This window comes from Littorina saxatilis, linkage group LG7, assembly GCF_037325665.1.
Source record: "Littorina saxatilis isolate snail1 linkage group LG7, US_GU_Lsax_2.0, whole genome shotgun sequence".
Classification (NCBI taxonomy): Eukaryota; Metazoa; Mollusca; class Gastropoda; order Littorinimorpha; family Littorinidae; genus Littorina; species Littorina saxatilis.
This window is the reverse complement of record NC_090251.1, coordinates 5,012,549-5,034,810: the sequence shown is the minus strand read 5'-3', so window position 1 is coordinate 5,034,810 and position 22,262 is coordinate 5,012,549. Positions and strand designations below refer to the sequence as shown.

At 45.5% G+C, this 22,262-nt stretch overlaps 1 protein-coding gene across 1 annotated transcript in view; it reads right to left on the bottom strand.

The window, feature by feature from the left end:
- Positions 1–1,514: 1,514 nt before the first annotated feature.
- Positions 1,515–22,262, bottom strand: part of LOC138971928 (cell death abnormality protein 1-like) — a 38,302-nt gene continuing 17,554 nt past the window's right edge. The window contains exons 8-16 of the mRNA XM_070344775.1: positions 19,220–19,300; positions 17,210–17,287; positions 15,652–15,750; positions 9,374–9,592; positions 6,306–6,383; positions 5,745–5,828; positions 5,242–5,325; positions 3,943–4,065; positions 1,515–1,681 (exon numbers count right to left, since the gene is read on the bottom strand). Coding sequence (XP_070200876.1) covers positions 1,515–1,681; positions 3,943–4,065; positions 5,242–5,325; positions 5,745–5,828; positions 6,306–6,383; positions 9,374–9,592; positions 15,652–15,750; positions 17,210–17,287; positions 19,220–19,300 — 1,013 coding nt within the window. The remainder of the gene's footprint in view (positions 1,682–3,942; positions 4,066–5,241; positions 5,326–5,744; positions 5,829–6,305; positions 6,384–9,373; positions 9,593–15,651; positions 15,751–17,209; positions 17,288–19,219; positions 19,301–22,262) is intronic.

Sequence of the window (22,262 nt, the reverse complement as noted above, 5' to 3'; positions counted from 1 at the left end):
TTCAAGACAAACTATTCCAGTCAAAAAAACTTATTTTTGGCAGTTAAAAACCGTTAAGTCTCAATTCTACAGCGATATTTATGACATTTTGTGGGTAGGTTTGTTGTCAGATTTGACATGATGGCAGAATTGAAAGTGTGAGATATCCTGATGTTTCACAATTTATGCTGCATAATTCAGCCCCATAGGCGCTTGAATTTTAGGTGGAGTTGGGTTTTTTTTCAGCCCAAACCAGTAACCCCCACATGGTTTTCATGTCCCTTTCTGAGAGACTTCAAGAAGTTTCAATTTGACGTCATGATTAGCCTGCCGCATTAGCAAGTATGAAAACACGTCATCGATGACACATTTTAAGAGAGAGAGAGAGAGAGAGAGAGAGAGAGAGAGAGAGAGAGAGAGAGAGAGAGAGAGAGAGAGAGAGAGAGAGAGAGAGAGAGAGAGAGAATCATGTACACACAGATGGACGACTTCGCTTGGGGTATGTACTGCCCGGCAGTACACATCTACTTAATTATTATTATTATTATTATTATTATTATCCCGTTTAGTCCCCCTCTGAAAAGGGCCCCCGGGGGACTTTAGCTCTAAAAAGGTCCGCCTTTACCGATCAAGCCTTGTTTTCGATTGGCCCCCTACAGCAATTTTGGCCCCCCCCTCGCATCCCAGATGGTCTCCCCTTTGAAAAGGTCCCCCCCCCCCCCCCGTCCCCTTTTTGACTGCGGCTCCACAGTCCCACATCTTACTTTGGGTGTTTTATGGTTTTTTTCCCCACTTTCATCTCCCACTTTCATCTCCCACTTTCATCTCTCACTTTCACCTCCCACTTTCATCTCCCACTTTCATCTTCCACTTTCATCTCCCACTTTTATCTCCCACTTTCATCTCCCACTTTCATCTCCCACTTTCATCTCCCACTTTCATCTCCCACTTTCATCTCCCACTTTCATCTCCCACTTTCACCTCTCACTTTCACCTCCCACTTTCATCTCCCACTTTCAACTTCTCAACATTAGCTTTATCGCGTTTGCAGTTTGCAATTTCAGCAAACAAGCTGTCGTCCATCTTGAATCAACTTTAAGTTTAGAACAAAGTGACGTCACTATCCGATGTCACAAAGGCGTTGCGACGCGGTCGAAGTCATGGACATGGTCCCCGAGTATAGATCTATGGGTCGAAGTTCATGTAATTGTTTCTTGACTCAATTTTCTCTCAGTGGACATCTGGGCCACGTGATGATACAGTGTAATAACTAGCCCGAAATTGCTTTGAAAAAAAAGGGGGGGGGGGGGGGGGGGGGTGCTTTTCGGGGGGGGGGGGGGGGGGGGAGACTATCTGGGATGCGACGGCGGGCCAACATTGCTGATGGGGGGCCAATCGAAAACGAGGCTTGATCAGTAAAGGCGGACCTTTTTAGAGCTGAAAAAGTCCCCCGGAGGCCCTTTTCAGAGGGGGGACTAAACGGGATACTACACCGGCCCAGGTCACCTTGCTGACCGGAACAGCTGCACGATTTTTCACCAAGCTGATGACGACACAGTGTACTTACTGCATGTAAAGTCCCTGGGGTCGACGATGTAGTCCTGTCGGCACTTACATACCGCGTCACTGCAGGCAGCGTTCTGGTCCTGGCATTCCACCCCTTGCGTCAGGCATGGCCCGTCTACCCGGCCGGCCTCTGGGACTGCAAAGAGCGGGTTCTACACGTACATCTGCTGTCGTGGGTATTTGTTTTTATTTTCGTTTCATTTACTTTATCCTCCCATTGTTGTGTAATTCGGGTCCTTCTCTCCCAATGGAAAGCTAGCAGCAACAAGAGTCGCGTGTTAAGGTGTAATTAGCCACTTGCACGTATGGCAGAATGACCGAGGTCTTTTACGTGCCACTGGGGTTACACTGAGGTGGGACATGGATACCGTCTCTGAGTTTGCACATAAAGTTGACCCGTGTCCGCCCCGGCCAGAAAAACGAACCCGTGACCATAGCATCGCACGTTTAGTACTCTACCAACTGAGCTACCCGGTATAGTTCATTTGAGACGCTCCGGTACTTGAATGTTCCCCGTTATTTCAAACACTTTGCAATGTTGTATCTGTATTCCTCTAAAAATCGATTTAAGACAGTCATACCACTATGCTTATACGACTGTTATAATTGTTGAGGCTTTGCTATGCATTATTTCTTCATGAACAAGAGGCGAAGCCTTCAAGGCTCACGTAAGAAATAGACAAACAGTAACACAAACTCAATCACTCCGTCACACATACACACCCACACACACAGTAAGCTTAGGTGACACTGTGCAAGAAAGAGAGACACTAGATCTAGATCTGTCTGTCTGCATGTAGCCTACTTACAGGGAGGGACACGACTGCCAAATAGTCTCGGCCCGCTCAAAATAACAATGACCGAGACCACACACACCACGCGAGAGAGAAAGACTACAGGGAGGCATGCCGTCATGATGCATTAATTGACGTCAAGCACTTTTGACCGTGACGTAATCTTATGCGAGCTTTATCCATAGTCTTGGATAACCACTCACACATAGACTCGGAAATGTTAAAGTTTCTACCACAGACATACACACGCACAAACACACACACACACGCACAAACGCACAAACGCACAGACAGACAAAGTTACGATCGCATAGGCTACACTTCGTGAGCCAAAAACTACTTACAAATAGCAGTTACCCTCCTCCGGTGATCGATATCTAAAATTCTAATTTTAATTAGAATTTTGAGATTTTTAATGACCAATCGTGTTAATTTTTAAGTTTCCAAGCTGAAATGCAATCCCATTGACCGAGTTTTGTCGAAGATTGTCCAAAATTTCAATCAATTTTATCGAAAAATGAGGACGTGACAGTGACGTCTCAAGTTATACCAACAGCCGGATATGACGTCATCATAAACATCTATCGAAAAAAAATGATCTGAGGGTATCATCTGCAAGAATGTGTAAAGTTTCATGAAGATCGGTTCAGTAGTTTTCTCAGAATCGCTCTACACACACACACACACACACACACACACACACACACACACACACACACACACACACACACACACACACACACACCGCCACGATTCGCAGTCTATGTTAAAACATTTAGTAAAAACTTGACTAAATGTATAAAGGAACTGACCTATCCCCCATAAAAAATGTTACCTTGTCAATAAAAACAAACATTATAAGATGTTTGATGGCTTGTTGACAGATCAGCTTTTCTGTTGGTCCGAGGGGACCATATCGTTTCTGGTTTCATCTTTATAAACAAAGGCCGAAGGCCGCGGTTGATAAATATGAAAACTTAAGGCAATATGGTCCCCTCGGACCAACAAAAAAGCTGGTCTGACAACAAGCCACCAAACATCGTTTTTGTCATCATTTTGGATGATCGAGCAAAGGTACGCACAATAACACATGGGGATCTCTATTCTGAACGTTATTTTTAGAACGCAATTCAGGGCTCCAACGCGTCAGAACTTTGAGATAACACGTCATACTTGTCTGTGACGTCAAACGTAACTTGTCTTCTAGTCTGAAAATGTACAGAGCTGCCATCTTATTCAGTAATTTTTGAGCATATTTATTTTCATTTATGTGTTTTATGACTTTTTGTAGTGGACTTTGCGGTTACAGAGATACGTTGCAAATTGACCATGAGTCGCAGCGGTAATCATCAACATTGATTGGGTCTTTGAGAGTGAATGCTTACAATCGTTGTCCTTGGAAACACGAATCCAAAGCCGCAATGGTTCCACACATCAAACAATCAGCCTGACTGGCTTTTACTTTTGACAATCCACATTTCACCTGAAAGCTCAAACCCACTCACCACCTGAATGTGTTACATGAGGAACAACATTATTTATTCCATAGCTGGTTATGAATGAAAATGATGACACAATATTTTGTTGGCCCACATGTACTGACCACAGCCCTGTCCAGACAGCGATGGCTTGGCCACACCCACGGCACACCTGCACTGGAGCTCTCGGCAGTTTGACCCGGATTCACAGTCCTCATCGTTCGCACATTTGCTGCCAGCAGGAACCACTGAACACAAATACATGATCTGATGAACAAAGGGAAGTAAGCGCTCTACATGCATACGACAAGTGTTGTAGAGTGAGAGTTATTCCGAACCAGTCTCCCGGCACCTGAGAGAATAACAAGCATTGAAATGAACAAGTTATAGTCCCGGAATAAAACTTTCACAGTATCTACACTCAAGTATTTGTCAAGAAGTTCTTGTGTCGGACATTTCCTCTCCCTTGTTTAGTATCATAGCAAATATGGTACATCTAGATTATTTAGTTTCTGAAATATCGCCAATGTTGCAGTTCCTCACGACATGCAACTCACTCAGAAAAGCTGACCACATCACTTACGTGACCCAACACTGGAAGCAAAATCAGTGAATGGAAAGAGAGAATGCTTACTGTCCTACAGGCTAAATATTTCACCTCTTTATATTCAAGTATCTTGAAAAAAAAGAGAAGGGGAGAAGAAGTCTTGGCGGCAAGAAGATGCTGTTGAAATTAAGCATTTGAAAGGAGTATTTGGGTCCAGGAAAAAAAAGGTACATTTGCCGTGTAAAGGGGCTGGGGTAATGGGAGGGGGCTGGGGTAATGGGAGGGGCTGGGGTAATGGGAGGGGCTGGGGTAATGGGAGGGGCTGGGGTAATGGGAGGGGCTGGGGTAATGGGAGGGGCTGGGGTAATGGGAGGGGCTGGGGTAATGGGAGGGGCTGGGGTAATGGGAGGGGCTGGGGTAATGGGAGGGGCTGGGGTAATGGGAGGGGCTGGGGTAATGGGAGGGGCTGGGGTAATGGGAGGGGCTGGGGTAATGGGAGGGGCTGGGGTAATGGGAGGGGCTGGGGTAATGGGAGGGGGCTGGGGTAATGGGAGGGGGCTGGGGTAATGGGAGGGGAGGGGGGGGGGGCTTCCGGAACCCAGGGCTGAGATGCACGAGAAAGTTACCACCCAAACGGGAGCCTCCCGCAGTGTTGGATTGGTTGAAACTGAGATGTGTTGTGATTTCCACGAATCAGAACCCGCGGTTTGTTCTCCCCCGTCTGGGTGGCTCCTACTTTGAGCGTCGTGCATCTCGGCCCAGGAAACAGCATTGTACCCAGCCCTGTCATGGCAGACAACCGCAAAGCAATGTACACTGTCACACTCATCAAAAAGATGCTGTACAGTGCACAGACAGACCCGCTCCCAGTACTCACTACACCGGTGAGTGTAGGCGTCACACTTTGTTCCCAGGCGGCACATTGTGGGCCCGTCTGAACATGCCTCGTTCTGGTAATAACCTGAAACACGATTTCACACGTCGCGTCAAGCCATATCAAAACATTCAGATGATCTGTCGACCTGTGACTAAGAGATCGGCACTGAAATTAATCCAGGGGTCAAAAGCATGCAAACACCGGGCCTAATTTGCGGTAACCTATTATCTTTAATTTTGAGCACATTTTGAGATGTTAACATTACAAACTTATACATTTCTAAATTCAGGAAATGATAAAAAATACAACACAATCATTTTTCGAATCTGTTATTCAAATTTCATCGGTTTCATCATTGCGCCGGTTTCTTTTCTTGTATGTTTTCGGGATTTCATTTTAATTTTTCAGCATTTGTGATGTTTTGTGTGTTTTAGGACTAGTATTGAGCCAGCTGGCGGCAGCGTCCATCCTGGTGTCTTTAACAAACGTCATGCTTGACTTACGACAAAAGCCGTCCACGTCACATGTTGTGCCTGTTTTGCAGAACCAAGCCTTTCCGCCAGCACACCTTTCTCCCACATGGTAAGCTGGCCAACAGAGCAACACACCGCCATCACATCATGTACTTGGGTCGTTCTACAGAGCAACACACCACCATCACATCATGTACTTGGGTCGTTCTACAGAGCAACACACCACCATCACATCATGTACTTGGGTCGTTCTACAGAGCAACACACCACCATCACATCATGTACTTGGGTCGTTCTACAGAGCAACACACCACCATCACATCATGTACTTGGGTCGTTCTACAGAGCAACACACCACCATCACATCATGTACTTGGGTCGTTCTACAGAGCTGGGATCCATATTGTGACATGCATTCTGTCCATAATACATGGCAACTGGAATGTATTCTCTTTCTTTTTGTCATTACTACTGAAGATAAAGACATTCAACCAAAACATAGTTTACATTTTTGTCTTTTTAAAACATTTGTTTAAATAATGTTAGTATTTAAATCCATGTCACATCCTCTAGTGTTCAGAGTTTACTTACCACAGACTCTTGAATAGTCGCAAACCAGGTTTGAAGCACACTTGAAAGTCTCATTGCAGGCGATACCCGGCCCAGTGCCTTGAAGAAAAAGAAGAAGAGGAAGAAGAAGGAGAAGAAGAAAACAATAAACACTACTAAAATGTATGTGTTTTCAAAGCGTCTCTGTTTTTATAAAGGCGTCCGTAATTGAGCCCAAAGTGGAAAATGCAGTACCAAAGCTTCGTGAGGTGGACTTTGCAAAGTGGAAAATGCAGTACCAAAGCTTCGTGAGGTGGACTTTGCAAAGTGGAAAATGCAGTACCAAAGCTTCGTGAGGTGGACTTTGCAAAGTGGAAAATGCAGTACCAAAGCTTCGCGAGGTGGACTTTGCAAAGTGGAAAATGCAGTACCAAAGCTTCGTGAGGTGGACTTTGCAAAGTGGAAAATGCAGTACCAAAGCTTCGTGAGGTGGACTTTGCAAAGTGGAAAATGCAGTACCAAAGCTTCGTGAGGTGGACTTTGCAAAGTGGAAAATGCAGTACCAAAGCTTCGTGAGGTGGACTTTGCAAAGTGGAAAATGCAGTACCAAAGCTTCGTGAGGTGGACTCTGCAAAGTGGAAAATGCAGTACCAAAGCTTCGTGAGGTGGACTCTGCAAAGTGGAAAATGTAGTACCAAAGCTTCGTGAGGTGGACTCTGCAAAGTGGAAAATGTAGTACCAAAGCTTCGTGAGGTGGACTCTGCAAAGTGGAAAATGTAGTACCAAAGCTTCGTGAGGTGGACTCTGCAAAGTGGAAAATGTAGTACCAAAGCTTCGTGAGGTGGACTCTGCAAAGTGGAAAATGCAGTACCAAAGTGGAAAATGCAGTACCAAAGCTTCGTGAGGTGGACTTTGCAAAGTGGAAAATGCAGTACCAAATTGAAAGCTTCGTGAGGTGGCCTTTGCAAAGTGGAAAATGTAGTACCAAAGCTTCGTGAGGTGGACTGTGCAAAGTGGAAAATGCAGTACCAAAACTTCGTGAGGTGGCCTTTGCAAAGTGGAAAATGTAGTACCAAAGCTTCGTGAGGTGGACTTTGCAAAGTGGAAAATGTAGTACCAAAGCTTCGTGAGGTGGACTCTGCAAAGTGGAAAATGTAGTACCAAAGCTTCGTGAGGTGGACTCTGCAAAGTGGAAAATGCAAATGTGATAATTGTAGGCTTATACTAGTGATTACTGTGTGTGATACATGAAATGTGATATGAATGCTGTTTTTATATGTTATACTCTTACTTTCTCCCAAGCGCAAGACAAATTCTTCTATGAAAATTGAAGCCAATAAAATTTGAGTTGAGTTGAGTTGAGTTGAGTTGAGCAGTACCAAAGCTTCGTGAGGTGGACTTTGCAAAGTGGAAAATGCAGTACCAAAGCTTCGTGAGGTGGACTTTGCAAAGTGGAAAATGCAGTACCAAAGCTTCGTGAGGTGGACTTTGCAAAGTCAACTTGTTCCAAATCATTTGGAGCTTAAATGGCAACATCGCGGACGCGACACACGACACATGAAGCTAAATTGTCTTGTGCTTGTAATACATTCGTTGTCAAAATGTGTCTCCGCGGCCTTCGCCTATGGTAGTGAGACGAGCAGTTGGCTTTGCCTAAGCCGCTAAGGTCGGTGACTCTTAGGCCCGGTGTCACGAACTGAAACCTTTGCTGAACGATCCCTCTCATTGCAGTCAATGCGCATGCGCCAATTTTGGAGTTAAAAATGCGACCCTTTAACCGAACGAACCATGGGTTAGGGTTAGGGTTAGGGTTAGGTTGTTCACGACCTGATTAATCTCCCTATGTTAGCGCATGCGCATTGACCGCATTGAGGGGGGATTGTTCAGGCAGAGTTTTCAGTACGTGACACCGGCGAACACCTATGTAACTTCAGCAGGACAGACGACGCACTGCAGATTATTACAGCCCGCTTCACCCTGCATGAAAAGAAAACAGGGCAAGTACTCGTTATAATCCTTCCCGCGGCATTTAATGATCTGCAGTGCGTCGTCTGTGCCGCTGACTCTGCGCAGGTATAATCTGCCCCTTACTACTCTTCGTATCAGTCTGCCTTGAAGGTGAGGACACAAGTCGGACAGATGTCCAGAACAGCGCGGAGCATTTCCTGGCATGAGGGTGCAATGTTCAGTATAGAACTCAGTGAAGCGCGACGGTGCCTGAGCTAAACATTGGCATGGCGCGTACGGCTCACAGCCCGGAACACGGTACTGTAAACATTCCCCCTTCCTTCACCTCTCTCGCCACCATCCATCCCACCCTTCACCTCTCTCGCCACCACCCATCCTACCCTTCACTTCTCTCGCCACCATCCATCCCACCCTTCACCTCTCTCGCCACCACCCATCCCACCCTTCACCTCTCTCGCCACCACCCATCCCACCCTTCACCTCTCTCGCCAACACCCATCCCACCCTTCACCTCTCTCGCCACCACCCATCCCACCCTTCACCTCTCTCGCCACCACCCATCCCACCCTTCACCTCTCTCGCCACCATCCATCCCACCCTTCACATCTCTCGCCACCACCCATCCCACCCTTCACCTCTCTCGCCACCACCCATCCCACCCTTCACCTCTCTCGCCACCACCCATCCCACCCTTCACCTCTCTCGCCACCACCCATCCCACCCTTCACCTCTCTCGCCACCATCCATCCCACCCTTCACCTCTCTCGCCACCACCCATCCCACCCTTCACCTCTCTCGCCACCACCCATCCCACCCTTCACCTCTCTCGCCACCACCCATCCCACCCTTCACCTCTCTCGCCACCACCCATCCCACCCTTCACCTCTCTCGCCACCACCCATCCCACCCTTCACCTCTCTCGCCACCACCCATCCCACCCTTCACCTCTCTCGCCACCATCCATCCCACCCTTGGTCTCCTAACTAATTATAGCATTAGCAGACGGATGTTCGGCTTTAAGGGCAGAGTGTAGAGTGGCACACCTACTATACTATCATACACCTACTATACTATCATACACCTACTATACTATCATACACCTACTATACTATCATACACCTACTATACTATCATACACCTACCACATGTGAAGTCAGACCGCAGAGGTGCCGAGCCACTGGAGCATTTACAGACAGCCAACTCCCTGTCGCACACAGCGCTCCTGTCGTCACAGCTCCCCTGGCCTACGTTACTGGAATTATCCGGAGTATCCACAGAAGCCGCCGTGCTATTGACCAGCTCGTCTTGAGGAAAGCCAGGGGGGACAGTGCAGGTACCACCCACCTTGCGAGGTCCGGGCACTGCACGGCGACAACCAGGGATTCATCTTATACCTTGTGTACTGTACTATCCCCCCTCTAGTGACATAGCTCTATTCAAACAAGGCTAAATCACATACACCGCTCTCCTACCTGAACTTAAGTTCCCCATTCTGATATATTATTTTAGCAAGTTATATTTAATATTCTTATTTGGCTAATAATTATTTTTATGTTTCTAGTTACGTATTTATTTACTTATTTAGTCTCGGTACACAGACGAGACGGCAATTTCTAATGATTAGAGAGGACGCATGCGCAACCAATCACTTTTGGTTTCGCGCGTTACCAGGAAGCTTTCAGAAAGTTTCAGTGCTCATAGAAATGGATTATTCATTTGGATTATAATGTGTTGGGTGAACTTTTTTCTTTGTGATGTGTGCCTCAGAGTGTTTTGTTTCGTGAGGACGATGTCATTAGCTCGGATGAGTCAAGGTGAGAACTGATTTTTCATGATTACATTTCACGCCGGACGCTCGCCGGTTTCTATTTTTTGAAGATGGCGGATTCCGCAGCAAAAAAGGATGCGGAGTCTGCTAGTACAAGTGGTGGACAAAACATTAACAATGAAATGGTGGAAACTGTGCGTGATTTGATGGGGTCGATCATGAGTCCATTTTTGGATAAACTGAAATCTCTGGAATCGAAATATGACGATCTCTTTTGTAACAATGGTGATGATGAAAATCAATCTGAAAACAGTGATCTTGGCGATCAGTCTTTCTCCGTTTCATGCGGTGCTACCGGTGTTTCTATCGGAGATTGTTCCAGCGGTGCTACCGTGGAAAAAGTGAAGAAAAATGAAGCAATTGTTGACCCCGGCAGAGGTTCTGTGGCAGAGGTTTCAACAGAATCAGAATTTGACTTTTGTGTCAAAGCATCAGCTCAGTCAGCGGATCAGCTTGATGATATTTTTGCTGCGATGGAGGCAGACTTGGAAGTTGAAGAGAAAATAGGTGGTGTAGTGGATGAGAAGCTCGCAAACATCACTAAAAGCAGATTCACTGTCAAATTACCAGACCAAAAGCTCAAGGACAAGATGGAAAGTATCCTTATTCCGGCAAACTGTGTGGAAATAAAGGCTCCTATCCTTAATGAGGAGGTGATAGGGAAAGCAAACCTCGACAGAGGTGCAAGACAAAATGACACGCGACTGCTCAATGTTCAGAAGCTGATTTCTAAATCAACCGCAGCACTTATTACGGCAACAAGCAAACTTCACACCTTCACAAAAGAGGGGTGCACTGACAACAGCAGTAGTACCGTGACAGTAGAGAGTACGAAGTTCAGGGCAGAACTGAATGGGATGTTGTCCGCGTGTGGTGATGTTATCTGTCTGTTGGGAACAGCGCAGCAAGAGCTCAGCATCCGCCGTAAATACCAATTAGCTCGCGTTCTGCCAAAGGACATGGCAGCTATTTGCACAAACGAAAATCTCCCGAGTCGGGACATGCTTTTTGGCGGGGATATCGAGAAAGCGATCAAAGGTGCTAAGGAGAATTACAAGATGAAAACTCCGCACACTTCAAGCTACAACAATCGTTTCCAACCATACCAGCGCAAGGGGCACGGTGGTAGGCCTTTTTTAGGTCAAGGGAACACATACGGAAATCAACGAGGGCAGTCTTTCAGTCCCAGAGCTCGGGGGAGAGGTCAGAATCGGGGGAGAGGTCAGAATCGGGGGAGAGGTCAGAATCGGGGATTCGGAAAATTCAGAGGAAAACAGTAGACACAGAAGTTTCAAAAACTCCCGATGTGTGCAAAGACAAAGAGGTGAGGGAGTTTTATGATGAAGTTGAAAACATTAAAAATAGATTACAGGAACAAGCAGATCATTTTCAAGCAGGTCAAATTCGTTACTGCCTTCCCTCTTGGAAGGAAGTCTCAATAGATAAAGACATTTTGGAAATGGTACAAGGGATAAATATTGATTTCACAGAGACCCCTGTACAGAGAAAAAATCCTCAAAACTATAATTTTTCCAAAGAACAGACAACAGCAATTGATTCAGAAATTGTCGAACTTCTACAAAAAGGGGTGATAAGAAAAACAGATCACTCGGAGGATGATTTTCTGTCTCCAATTTTGTGAGACCAAAAAAGAATAATACATGGAGATTAATTTTAAATCTGAGAGATTTGAATGAAAACATGATTTATCAGCATTTCAAAATGGAAACACTGAAGACAGCTTTGGAGCTAGTCACCAGAAATTGCTTCTTCTGTTCTTTGGATCTCAAAGATGCTTATTTTTCAGTGCCGGTAAATAAAGCATCTCAGAAATATTTGAAGTTTCTCTGGAAAGGAGAAGTATTTGTTTTCACTGCATGTCCAAACGGACTAGCACCCTGCCCACGTTTGTTCACAAAGTTACTGAAACCAGTCATGGCCCAGTTACATAGACTAGGATTTCTTTCAACCATCTTCATTGATAATACATTACTTTTTGGAGATTCTGAAAAAGAATGTGTGCAAAATGTAAAAGAGTCATTGTCTCTTCTGGAAAAATTAGGATTTGTTGTGCATCCGGTGAAATCTGTTTTGATACCTTCCCATAAAATAAGATATCTTGGGGTTGAAATTGATTCAGAGGACATGACAGTCACTTTAACAACAGAGAGGAAGGAAAGGATACATAAACTAGCCACTGAGCTGTTACATCAGGGGTATGCCACAGTAAGAACACTCGCAAAGTTCATTGGGCAAGTAGTGTCTGCTTTTCAGGCGGTGAAATTTGGTCCTCTCTGGTACAGATGCATGGAACACGATAAAATTGCTGCTTTGAAGCAAAACAATAATGATTATGACTCCTCTGTGGAGTTCTCTGCCGAAGCCAAAACCGAAATGTTATGGTGGAGGGATCATGTCATCTGTTAATGATGTGGACACTGATCATGGTGACCCAGATTTCATAATGTTCACTGATGCATCAAAGAAAGGCTGGGGTTGTTCGTGTAGTCAAGGTAGAACAGGTGGACTATGGAATCAACAAGAAGCACAGCAGCACATCAATATTCTGGAATTGAAAGCTGCACTGCTGTCTTTGCAAACCTTTGCTAGGGACAAAACTAACATTCATCTCAGGCTTATGATGGACAATGTTACAGCCATTGCATGTGTTGACAAAATGGGGTCCATTTCGGTAACATGCAATGCAGTTGCTAAGGAAATCTGGTCATTTTGCATTATGCGAGGCATTTGGGTTTCATCGGCATACATACCAGGGATAGAAAATGTAGAAGCAGATGAAGAATCTAGAGTACACAATCTAGATACAGAATGGGCCGTGAAGACTGACATTTTAACAAGTGCTCTGGATATTCTGGGTGCTAAACCAGAAATAGATTTGTTTGCATCAAGGATAAACTGTAAATTCCCTCAATATGTATCATTTAGACCAGATCCAGAAGCTGTAGCGGTGAATGCTTTCACTCTATCATGGTCTAATAAACGTTTTTATGCTTTTCCACCCTTTTGTGTTATTGCCAGCATGCTGCACAAAATCAACAAAGAAAAAGCTACGGGAGTTGTAGTAGTTCCAGACTGGCCCAGTCAACCGTGGTATCCAAAACTGGCAAAGATGTTGATAAACAATCCGGTGCTTGTGTCAGCAAGGGAAAATCTGCTAGTCATGCCCTCAAATCTTCAGGAAAAACACAGACTGAGAAAGTCCTTAAGGTTGATCATTTGCGAAGTCTCAGGATCAGATATCGAATGTCAGGACTTTCGGCACAAGCTTCAAATATCATCTTTTCGTCATGGAGAGAGGGAACTAGGAAAGTTTACGCGTCCTATATCGCAAAATGGAAAAGCTATGCGTGCAGGAGAGGTATACATACCGTTTCGCCGACTGTGAATGATGCGATCAACTTTCTAGCAACACTGTTCAGGGCAGGACTTGGCTATAGTGCCATTTGTGCGGCCAGATCGGCTCTATCTTGTTACTTAGACATTGCAGGATGTCCTCAATTTGGTGAACACTGTTTAGTGAAACGGTTTGTGAAAGGTGTGTTTGAACTTCGACCCGCTTTTCCTAAATATGCGTCCACATGGAATGTGGATGTTGTGCTGGAGCATTTGGAATTGTACTATCCACATGAACAAATAACACTGAAGGAATTGTCATACAAACTTGTAATGCTTTTGGCACTGTTATCTGCGCAAAGATGCCAAACTCTTCACAGTCTGTCAGTGAATTCAATGCATTTTTCCAACTCAAAATGTGTGTTTTATTTGAATGTATTGCTAAAACATTCCCGCAAAGGAAAACACTTAGCACCGCTGGAATTTTTAGCCTTTCCACAGAACAAGGCTTTGTGTATTGTGTCTGTGCTCAAAGAATATCTTCGAAGAACTAAGGAGTTTCGGGGATGCGAAGACAAACTGCTTTTGAGCTATCAAAAACCCTACAAACCCATCAGCAAGGACACCTTGGCTCGGTGGATGAGAGACGTTCTCACACGAGCTAATGTGGACACCCAAGTATTTGGTGCACACAGCACACGGGCAGCAAGTACGTCAGCTGCAGCATCACGGGGGGTCCCCATGGATGTTATCCTCAAAGCTGCAGGTTGGAGCAGCGAGTCCACGTTTTCACGTTTCTACCACAAAGCAGCGACCGTAAATTTGGGGCAGTCTCTGTTGGACTCATATTTCTGCAAGGCTTAGGGTGAGTTTCTATGTAATATAAAATTGTATTGGAGGTTGAGCAATATGTCACAAAGGCAATCTCTAAAAAATCATTAGAAATTGCCGTCTAGTCTGTGTACCGAGACTAAATTGAAAGGACAGACGAGGCTTACCTGGTAAGGTGAAGGCTGGACCTGATTTAGTAGAGGTACACAGACTGCGACGGCTGTTCTAATCCCACCCTTAAGTGAGACTGTAATTCCCTCCGCATTTGGGATAAAATTAGGGCACTAAATTATTTCAAAACATGTGTTTGACTTTGGAACATATTGTTATCTGAAAGGTGATTGGTTGCGCATGCGTCCTCTCTAATCATTAGAACAGCCGTCGCAGTCTGTGTACCTCTACTAAATCAGGTCCAGCCTTCACCTTACCAGGTAAGCCTCGTCTGTCCTTTCAATTCAGCCAGTTCTTTATTACATTATTTTGGCATTATCCAAAAGTCAAAAAAAATATTTTACATAAATAAAAAGCAAATAAGCCTACAAAACCGCTCCACTTCAACTATATTTCGCGTACACTATGGCAACAACCCCAACAAAATCTTTACTTCCATCCCCATTTTGAAATATCGCAACAACAGACTTCCAGATCTATAACACGATCATATGTGTTCTCTGTTTGCATGTCTGTCCAGTGTCTTGTCCCCCCATAAAGCATATCAACACTACCTGTCCCAAGATAGGCCAATTGGTTCTAAGAGGACGTTAAAACTAATTATCATCAACCCCTCTAGTGTACAACTGAACAGCCATTCATTTACTGATGATTCAGGAACTCATTGTATCTGGGAATCTAGGAGCCGTACGATATGAAACAGTCATTCACACACACTTATAACCAGCCTAATCCCACAACACACACAATCAGAGATAAACAGACAGAGAGACACAGACAGAGAGACAGACAAACAGACAGACGCATGCAACATTTTCGCGGGGGCGGGGGGGGGGGGGGGGGGCATGCCCCCGGACCCCCCTAGGAGCCGGTCTTTGTCTTCTAAGTGACGGTTTTGGAAAGTAGTTGGGAAATGTGTTGGCTCAGGTTGCACCAGATCGATCAATTGTCCTTGTTTTGATCCAATTTTGTCTTCTTACATTTTCTTTTTGGAAGGTGTATTAGGGGAAGTTTCTTGGCTCAGATTGCACCAGATTGCTCTATTTTCCTTGTATTTATCAACATTTTCCGGGGGAGCATGTCCCCCCTGACTCCCTAAGAGGTTCAAACGCTTCGCTCCCTCAGCTAAACGCTTCGCGTCGTTGAATTGTCCCCAAAAGAAATGTGGACCCCCCCCTAAAAATTATGTGATCCGCCCCTGCGCACACACACACACACACACACGTGCCCACTTACCGCAACGAGTTGTTTTACACTGACAGACGTTTGAAGAGCACGTGGCACCCGCCTGACACCCATCCTGCTTCACTGAGCAGTCGCTACCGGCAGGGATTCCTGCACAGCAACACCCACCTTTCTTTTTCTGACAGGAAAGCTTTTTGCGTCACTTTCTTTCTTTATTTGGTGTTTAACGTCGTTTTCAACCACGAAGGTTATATCGCGACGGTTTTTGCGTCACTGAGGACATTAATGATAATAATAATTAAAATGACAGCTTATATAGCGCGAACCACAGGAATCTAAGCTCTCCGCGCTTTACATAATAAATATGAATAAACAAATATTATTTGAACATCAAATACAAATATTCATTCCAGCAAAACAACGTATCAACAAACTTACAACAACACATTAGCCACTTAAGGACAATACCATGCAGATACACAACGCACAATAAGTCATAAGGTATTCTAATTAAACGGGACTCACTGAACAAATATACATGTGAGCATTTTAAAGATGCCTTCCTTTGGGTGAATTAGGGATGATATCTAAGGAAAAAGGCCATCATATCGCTTCTAAAGTTTTACCATATGATTCTGCTTTACAAATAATGATACAGCGCGGGAGGGCCGCCTTTACTTTCCAAAAGCAAGCGTTTTAATAGCCTAATTAAATGTCGAAAATAGGCAAAGAAATAGCACTTTTTGTGAGGGTTGTTTGGGTTACTTCCCCTGAGTTACTTCCCCTGTTTGTGTACGTGATGTGATTACTAAGCTGCCGCGTCATAGATGTCGACGCGTCAAAGAGAAGCAGCGCCCGGAAGCGCATTCACTCACTTTGATTTAATTCATTCTCATACTTTTGATACGTTTTCGAGCAAATCGTGCCGTGTGTGTGCGTCTAGATGAAGGTTCTGTGGGCTCCCCAAAACGGCCAGATCAATGGAATCCCTTTAACAACCGTTGATGCATTCAGGCCTACAAGTGTTGAATCGAGAAGGAAGGTCGAAGGCTCTCATCCCATGCAAACGGTCAGCTCACGTGTGGTGGTGTACATGGTTACTTACACGACAAGCAGTCAGCTCACGTGTGGTGGTGTACATGGTTACTTACACGACAAGCAGTCAGCTCACGTGTGGTGGTGTACATGGTTACTTAAGTTACACGACAAGCAGTCAGCTCACGTGTGGTGGTGTACATGGTTACTTACACGACAAGCAGTCAGCTCAAGTGTGGTGGTGTACATGGTTACTTACACGACAAGCAGTCAGCTCACGTGTGGTGGTGTACATGGTTACTTACACGACAAGCAGTCAGCTCACGTGTGGTGGTGTACATGGTTACTTACACGACAAGCAGTCAGCTCACGTGTGGTGGTGTACATGGTTACTTACACGACAAGCAGTCAGCTCACGTGTGGTGGTGTACATGGTTACTTACACGACAAGCAAATTAAAGCACCTTTGTGGCAAAACTAGAAGCGGCCAGCATTTTGCAGCTTTTGAACTAAAAAGAATAATTACATGAAATTAAATGCAATGAAATAACATGAATGGAAATAAGTGACTCACTGCACACGTTGAGACTATCACAGATGAGGTTCTTCAAGCATTTCTTCATGTTGAGACAGTCCGACCCGTCAATTAACCCTGCAACATATCGTGCATGACACCCAGGACACAATGAAGCAGTGACTTATTTAGTGACAACTATCAGGGCTAATGTATGAGAGGGAGGGGCCTAGTATATGAGAGGGAGGGGCTTCCAAAATGAGGCAGGGGTACAGGGGCTGGACCTAGTGTATGAGAGTGAGGGACTTCCAACATGAGGCCGGGGTACAGGGGCTGGGCCTAGTGTATGAGAGGGAGGGGCTTCCAAAATGAGGCAGGGGTACAGGGGCTGGACCTAGTGTATGAGAGGGAGTGGCTTCCAAAATGAGGCAGGGGTACAGGGGCTGGACCTAGTGTATGAGAGGGAGGGGCTTCCAAAATGATGTAGGGGTACAGGGGCTGGACCTAGTGTATGAGAGGGAGTGGCTTCCAAAATGAGGCAGGGGTACAGGGGCTGGACCTAGTGTTTGAGAGGGAGTGGCTTCCAAAATGAGGCAGGGGTACAGGGGCTGGACCTAGTGTATGAGAGGGAGTGGCTTCCAAAATGAGGCCGGGGTACAGGGGCTGGACCTAGTGTATGAGAGGGAGTGGCTTCCAAAATGAGGCAAGGGTACAGGGGCTGGACCTAGTGTATGAGAGGGAGGGGCTTCCAACATGAGACAGGGGTACAGGGGCTGGGCCTAGTGTATGGTCAACGATGAGGCCAGGGTACAGGAGCTTGATCTAGTGTATGAGAGGGAATGGCTTCCAAAATGAGGCCGGGGTACAGGGGCTGGGCCTAGTGTATGAGAGGGAGGGGCTTCCAAAATGATGTAGGGGTACAGGGGCTGGACCTAGTGTATGAGAGGGAGTGGCTTCCAAAATGAGGCAGGGGTACAGGGGCTGGATCTCGTGTATGAGAGGGAGTGGCTTCCAAAATGAGGCAGGGGTACAGGGGCTGGACCTAGTGTATGAGAGGGAGTGGCTTCCAAAATGAGGCAGGGGTACAGGGGCTGGACCTAGTGTATGAGAGGGAGTGGCTTCCAAAATGAGGCAGGGGTACAGGGGCTGGACCTAGTGTATGAGAGGGAGTGGCTTCCAAAATGAGGCAGGGGTACAGGGGCTGGACCTAGTGTATGAGAGGGAGGGGCTTCCAAAATGATGTAGGGGTACAGGGGCTGGACCTAGTGTATGAGAGGGAGTGGCTTCCAAAATGAGGCAGGGGTACAGGGGCTGGACCTAGTGTATGAGAGGGAGGGGCTTCCAACATGAGACAGGGGTACAGGGGCTGGGCCTAGTGTATGAGAGGGAGTGGCTTTCAACATGAGGCAGGGGTACAGGGGCTGGATCTCGTGTATGAGAGGGAGTGGCTTCCAAAATGAGGCCGGGGTACAGGGGCTGGGCCTAGTGTATGAGAGGGAGGGGCTTCCAAAATGAGGCAGGGGTACAGGGGCTGGACCTAGTGTATGAGAGGGAGTGGCTTCCAAAATGAGGCAGGGGTACAGGGGCTGGACCTAGTGTTTGAGAGTGAGGGACTTCCAACATGAGACAGGGGTACAGGGGCTGGGCCTAGTGTATGAGAGGGAGGAGCTTCCAACATGAGGCCGGGGTACAGGGGCTGGGCCTAGAATATAAAAGGGAGGGGCTTCCAACATGACGCAGGGGTACAGGGGCTGGGCCTAGTGTAAGAGGGGGGGGGGGGGGGGGCTTTAAAAATGAGGCCGGGGTACAGGAGCTTGATCTAGTGTATGAGAGGGAGTGTCTTCCAAAATGAGACAAGGGTAGAGGGGCTGGGCCTAGAGGCTTCCAACATGAGGCAACGGTGTATGCAGAAGTGTGTGATTTGTAATACGTTTCCAGCTTGGGACTCCTATTAAAGGACTGTGCTTTTATTTGATGTCATGTCTGTGTTTAAGAGTAAAAGGAAACGTTGTTGTTGCTTCTGCATTCAGACAATAACGTTGTATTGGATTGAATTGAGACAGTACTTACTACACTCGTTGTGTTCGCACTGAGAGCCGAGTTGACAGAATGATGAACTGTTACCACCGCAACGTCCCCCAACGGGCATTCCTGAACGACAAGATCTATCATAGTATACAACAAGTCACACGAAGCGTGATTCAAACATTCAGTCGCTCCACAAGTGTAGAGGCAGTGAAGTGAGCGAGCGAGTGAAAGATAGAAACACATGCCGTATGGACAGTCTGCCTATCAGCAAAGTCAGGGAATGACTAGAGAAGGCATGCAAAGACAAACACATTAAATGAGAGAGAGAGAGAGAGAGAGAGAGAGAGAGAGAGAGAGAGAGAGACAGAGACAGAGAGAGGGAGAGAGAGAGACAGTGACAGAGAGAGAGAGAGAGAGAGAGTGACAGAGAGACAGTGACAGAGAGAGAGACAGAGACAGTGACAGAGAGAGAGAGAGAGACAGTGACAGAGAGAGAGAGAGAGAGCGAGAGAGAGACAGTGACAGAGAGAGAGAGAGAGAGACAGTGACAGTGACAGAGAGAGAGAGAGAGAGAGAGAGAGAAGAGAGAGAGACAGTGACAGAGAGAGAGAGAGAGAGAGACAGTGACTGAGAGAGAGAGAGACAGTAAGAGAGAGAGAGAGAGACAGTGACAGAGAGACCGTGACAGAGAGAGAGAGACAGAGAGAGAGACAGAGAGAGACAGACAGTGACAGAGAGAGAGACAGAGAGAGACAGACAGTGACAGAGAGAGAGACAGAGAGAGACAGACAGTGACAGAGAGAGAGAGACAGACAGTGACAGAGAGAGAGAGAGAGAGAGAGAGAGAGAAAGAGAGAGAGACAGTGACAGTGAGAGAGAGAGATAGAGACAGAGACAGAGGGAGCGAGAGAGAGCGAGAGAGAGAGATAGAGACAGAGAGAGAGAGAGAGAGAGTGAGAGAGAGAGAGAGAGAGACAGTGACAGAGAGGGAGAGAGAGAGAGACAGTGACAGAGAGACAGTGACAGAGAGAGAGACAGAGAGAGAGAGCGAGACAGTGACAGAGAGAGAGAGAGAGAGCCAGAGAACGAACGAACGAACCAACGAACCAACTTTATTTTTCGAGGGTAATGGAGTAGATACAGCAAAGATCTTTTTTCATCCAGCCCTCGCCCAAGAGGGAATTAACTAACCAGTGCATAATATTAAAGCAGAAGAAGAAGCAAAGCAAAAACATAAAAACATGGTTATTAAATCAGACAAAGAGGAAAAAAAAATGTTCATAGCATACATGGTCATTGGTAATGGTATACATTAAAACACACACTTTGACACACACGGTCACATGCACACAGACACACACAGACATACATGCACATACAGACACACACGCACACAGACACACGCACACACACATACACACACACACACACACACACACACACACACGCACGCACGCACACACACACACACACACACACACACACACACACACACACACACACACACACACATGTACACATTGTACACATAATCATTAAAAAAAAAAAAGAAAAAAAAAATTAACTGAAATGAAATGATTATACAAGTAGATCTTCATGTACTTATCAAACAGCAGTACCTGATCGAGGCATTAAGTGCCACACGACGATGAAAGCATATACAAAAAAGTATGTCTTCTAAAACTGGCAACAGAAAGTGGCTGTCTGAGAGAGACTGGTAAACCATTCCACAGAAATGGACCTGAATATGCCAGACTAGTTTTATACAAGTCAATTCTAGGGAGGGGAACATTTAGTTTCTTCGTGCGGCTTGATGAAGTCTCAGTTAATAATATTCTTTTAGTTAAATAGTCTGGTACACGTCCAAGAACTATTTTATGCATAAACCTTGCCTTGTTAAACGCTAGTCTGGATGAAAGTGGAAGAATTTCAGCTTTTTTGTAGTCATGATTAGAGAGGGTGCTGTTTTTCAGCAGAACAACTTTTACTCCGCGTCTGTGCAAAGATTTTAGGGGTCTTAAAGCTGCATCACTTGCAGAATCCCAAAGGGTTGATGCATAGTCTATTCCAGACTGCACATGCGCTTGAAAAAATGTTCTGCGCGCATCAAAATTTAGAAAATGTTTAATCTTTGCAGACTGATGAACTTTTTTTGCTGTAGATTTACATAAGTTACTTACATGAGGGCCCCATGTTAGATTGTTGTCAATAGTTACACCCAAAATTTTGTGTTCACTAACCTCGTTTATCAGCTGACTATCAACAGAAATGCACTTCTTTGGTTCCGACATGACTTGTCGTTTTTGACGCGTAGTAATTAGCATATACTTTGTTTTTTCTGGATTGAGAGACATGTGGTTTAAATGCGTCCATTCTACAGCATCATCGACACACTTCTGAAGCGTGTCGACTACCGAAGTAATATCATCACCTGAGGTATGAATAGTAGTATCATCAGCTAGCATATCACACTGTCCAGAGGATATGTGTAATGGTAAGTCATTGATGTAGACAGAAAATAATAAAGGTCCGAGGACCGAGCCTTGTGGGACCCCATATAAAATTGGCATTGCTTCAGAGCTCGAACTGTTAAAGGTAACTTTTTGTGTTCTTCCCGACAAAAAAGAGGCTATAAAAGTCTGTGTGGGCTGTGGTAGTCTATAAACGGAAAGTTTCCGCAAAAGGAGGGCGTGATCAATAACATCAAATGCCTTTGCAAAGTCCATAAACAGTGCTCCACATAACTTATTAGAGTTGATTTTTGATAACCAAGAGTCCACCAGTTCTGTCAGTGCCGTATGGCACGAGTGTTTAGGTCTAAAACCAGACTGAGTTTCATGAAACAAATTGTTTGATGTAAAGTATATCATAATATGGTCATTGACATGTTTTTCCAGTAGTTTTGACAATACTGGTAAAACGGAAATCGGTCTAAAATTTGAGGGATCTGTTTTATCACCTGCCTTAAAGAGGGGGATCACTTTAGCTTCCTTGAAAGCTTTGGGATAAACACTTTTTTCAATACAGAGATTGTAAATATACGTTAGAGATTCCGCTATATGTGGGGCTGATAATCTAAGAATTT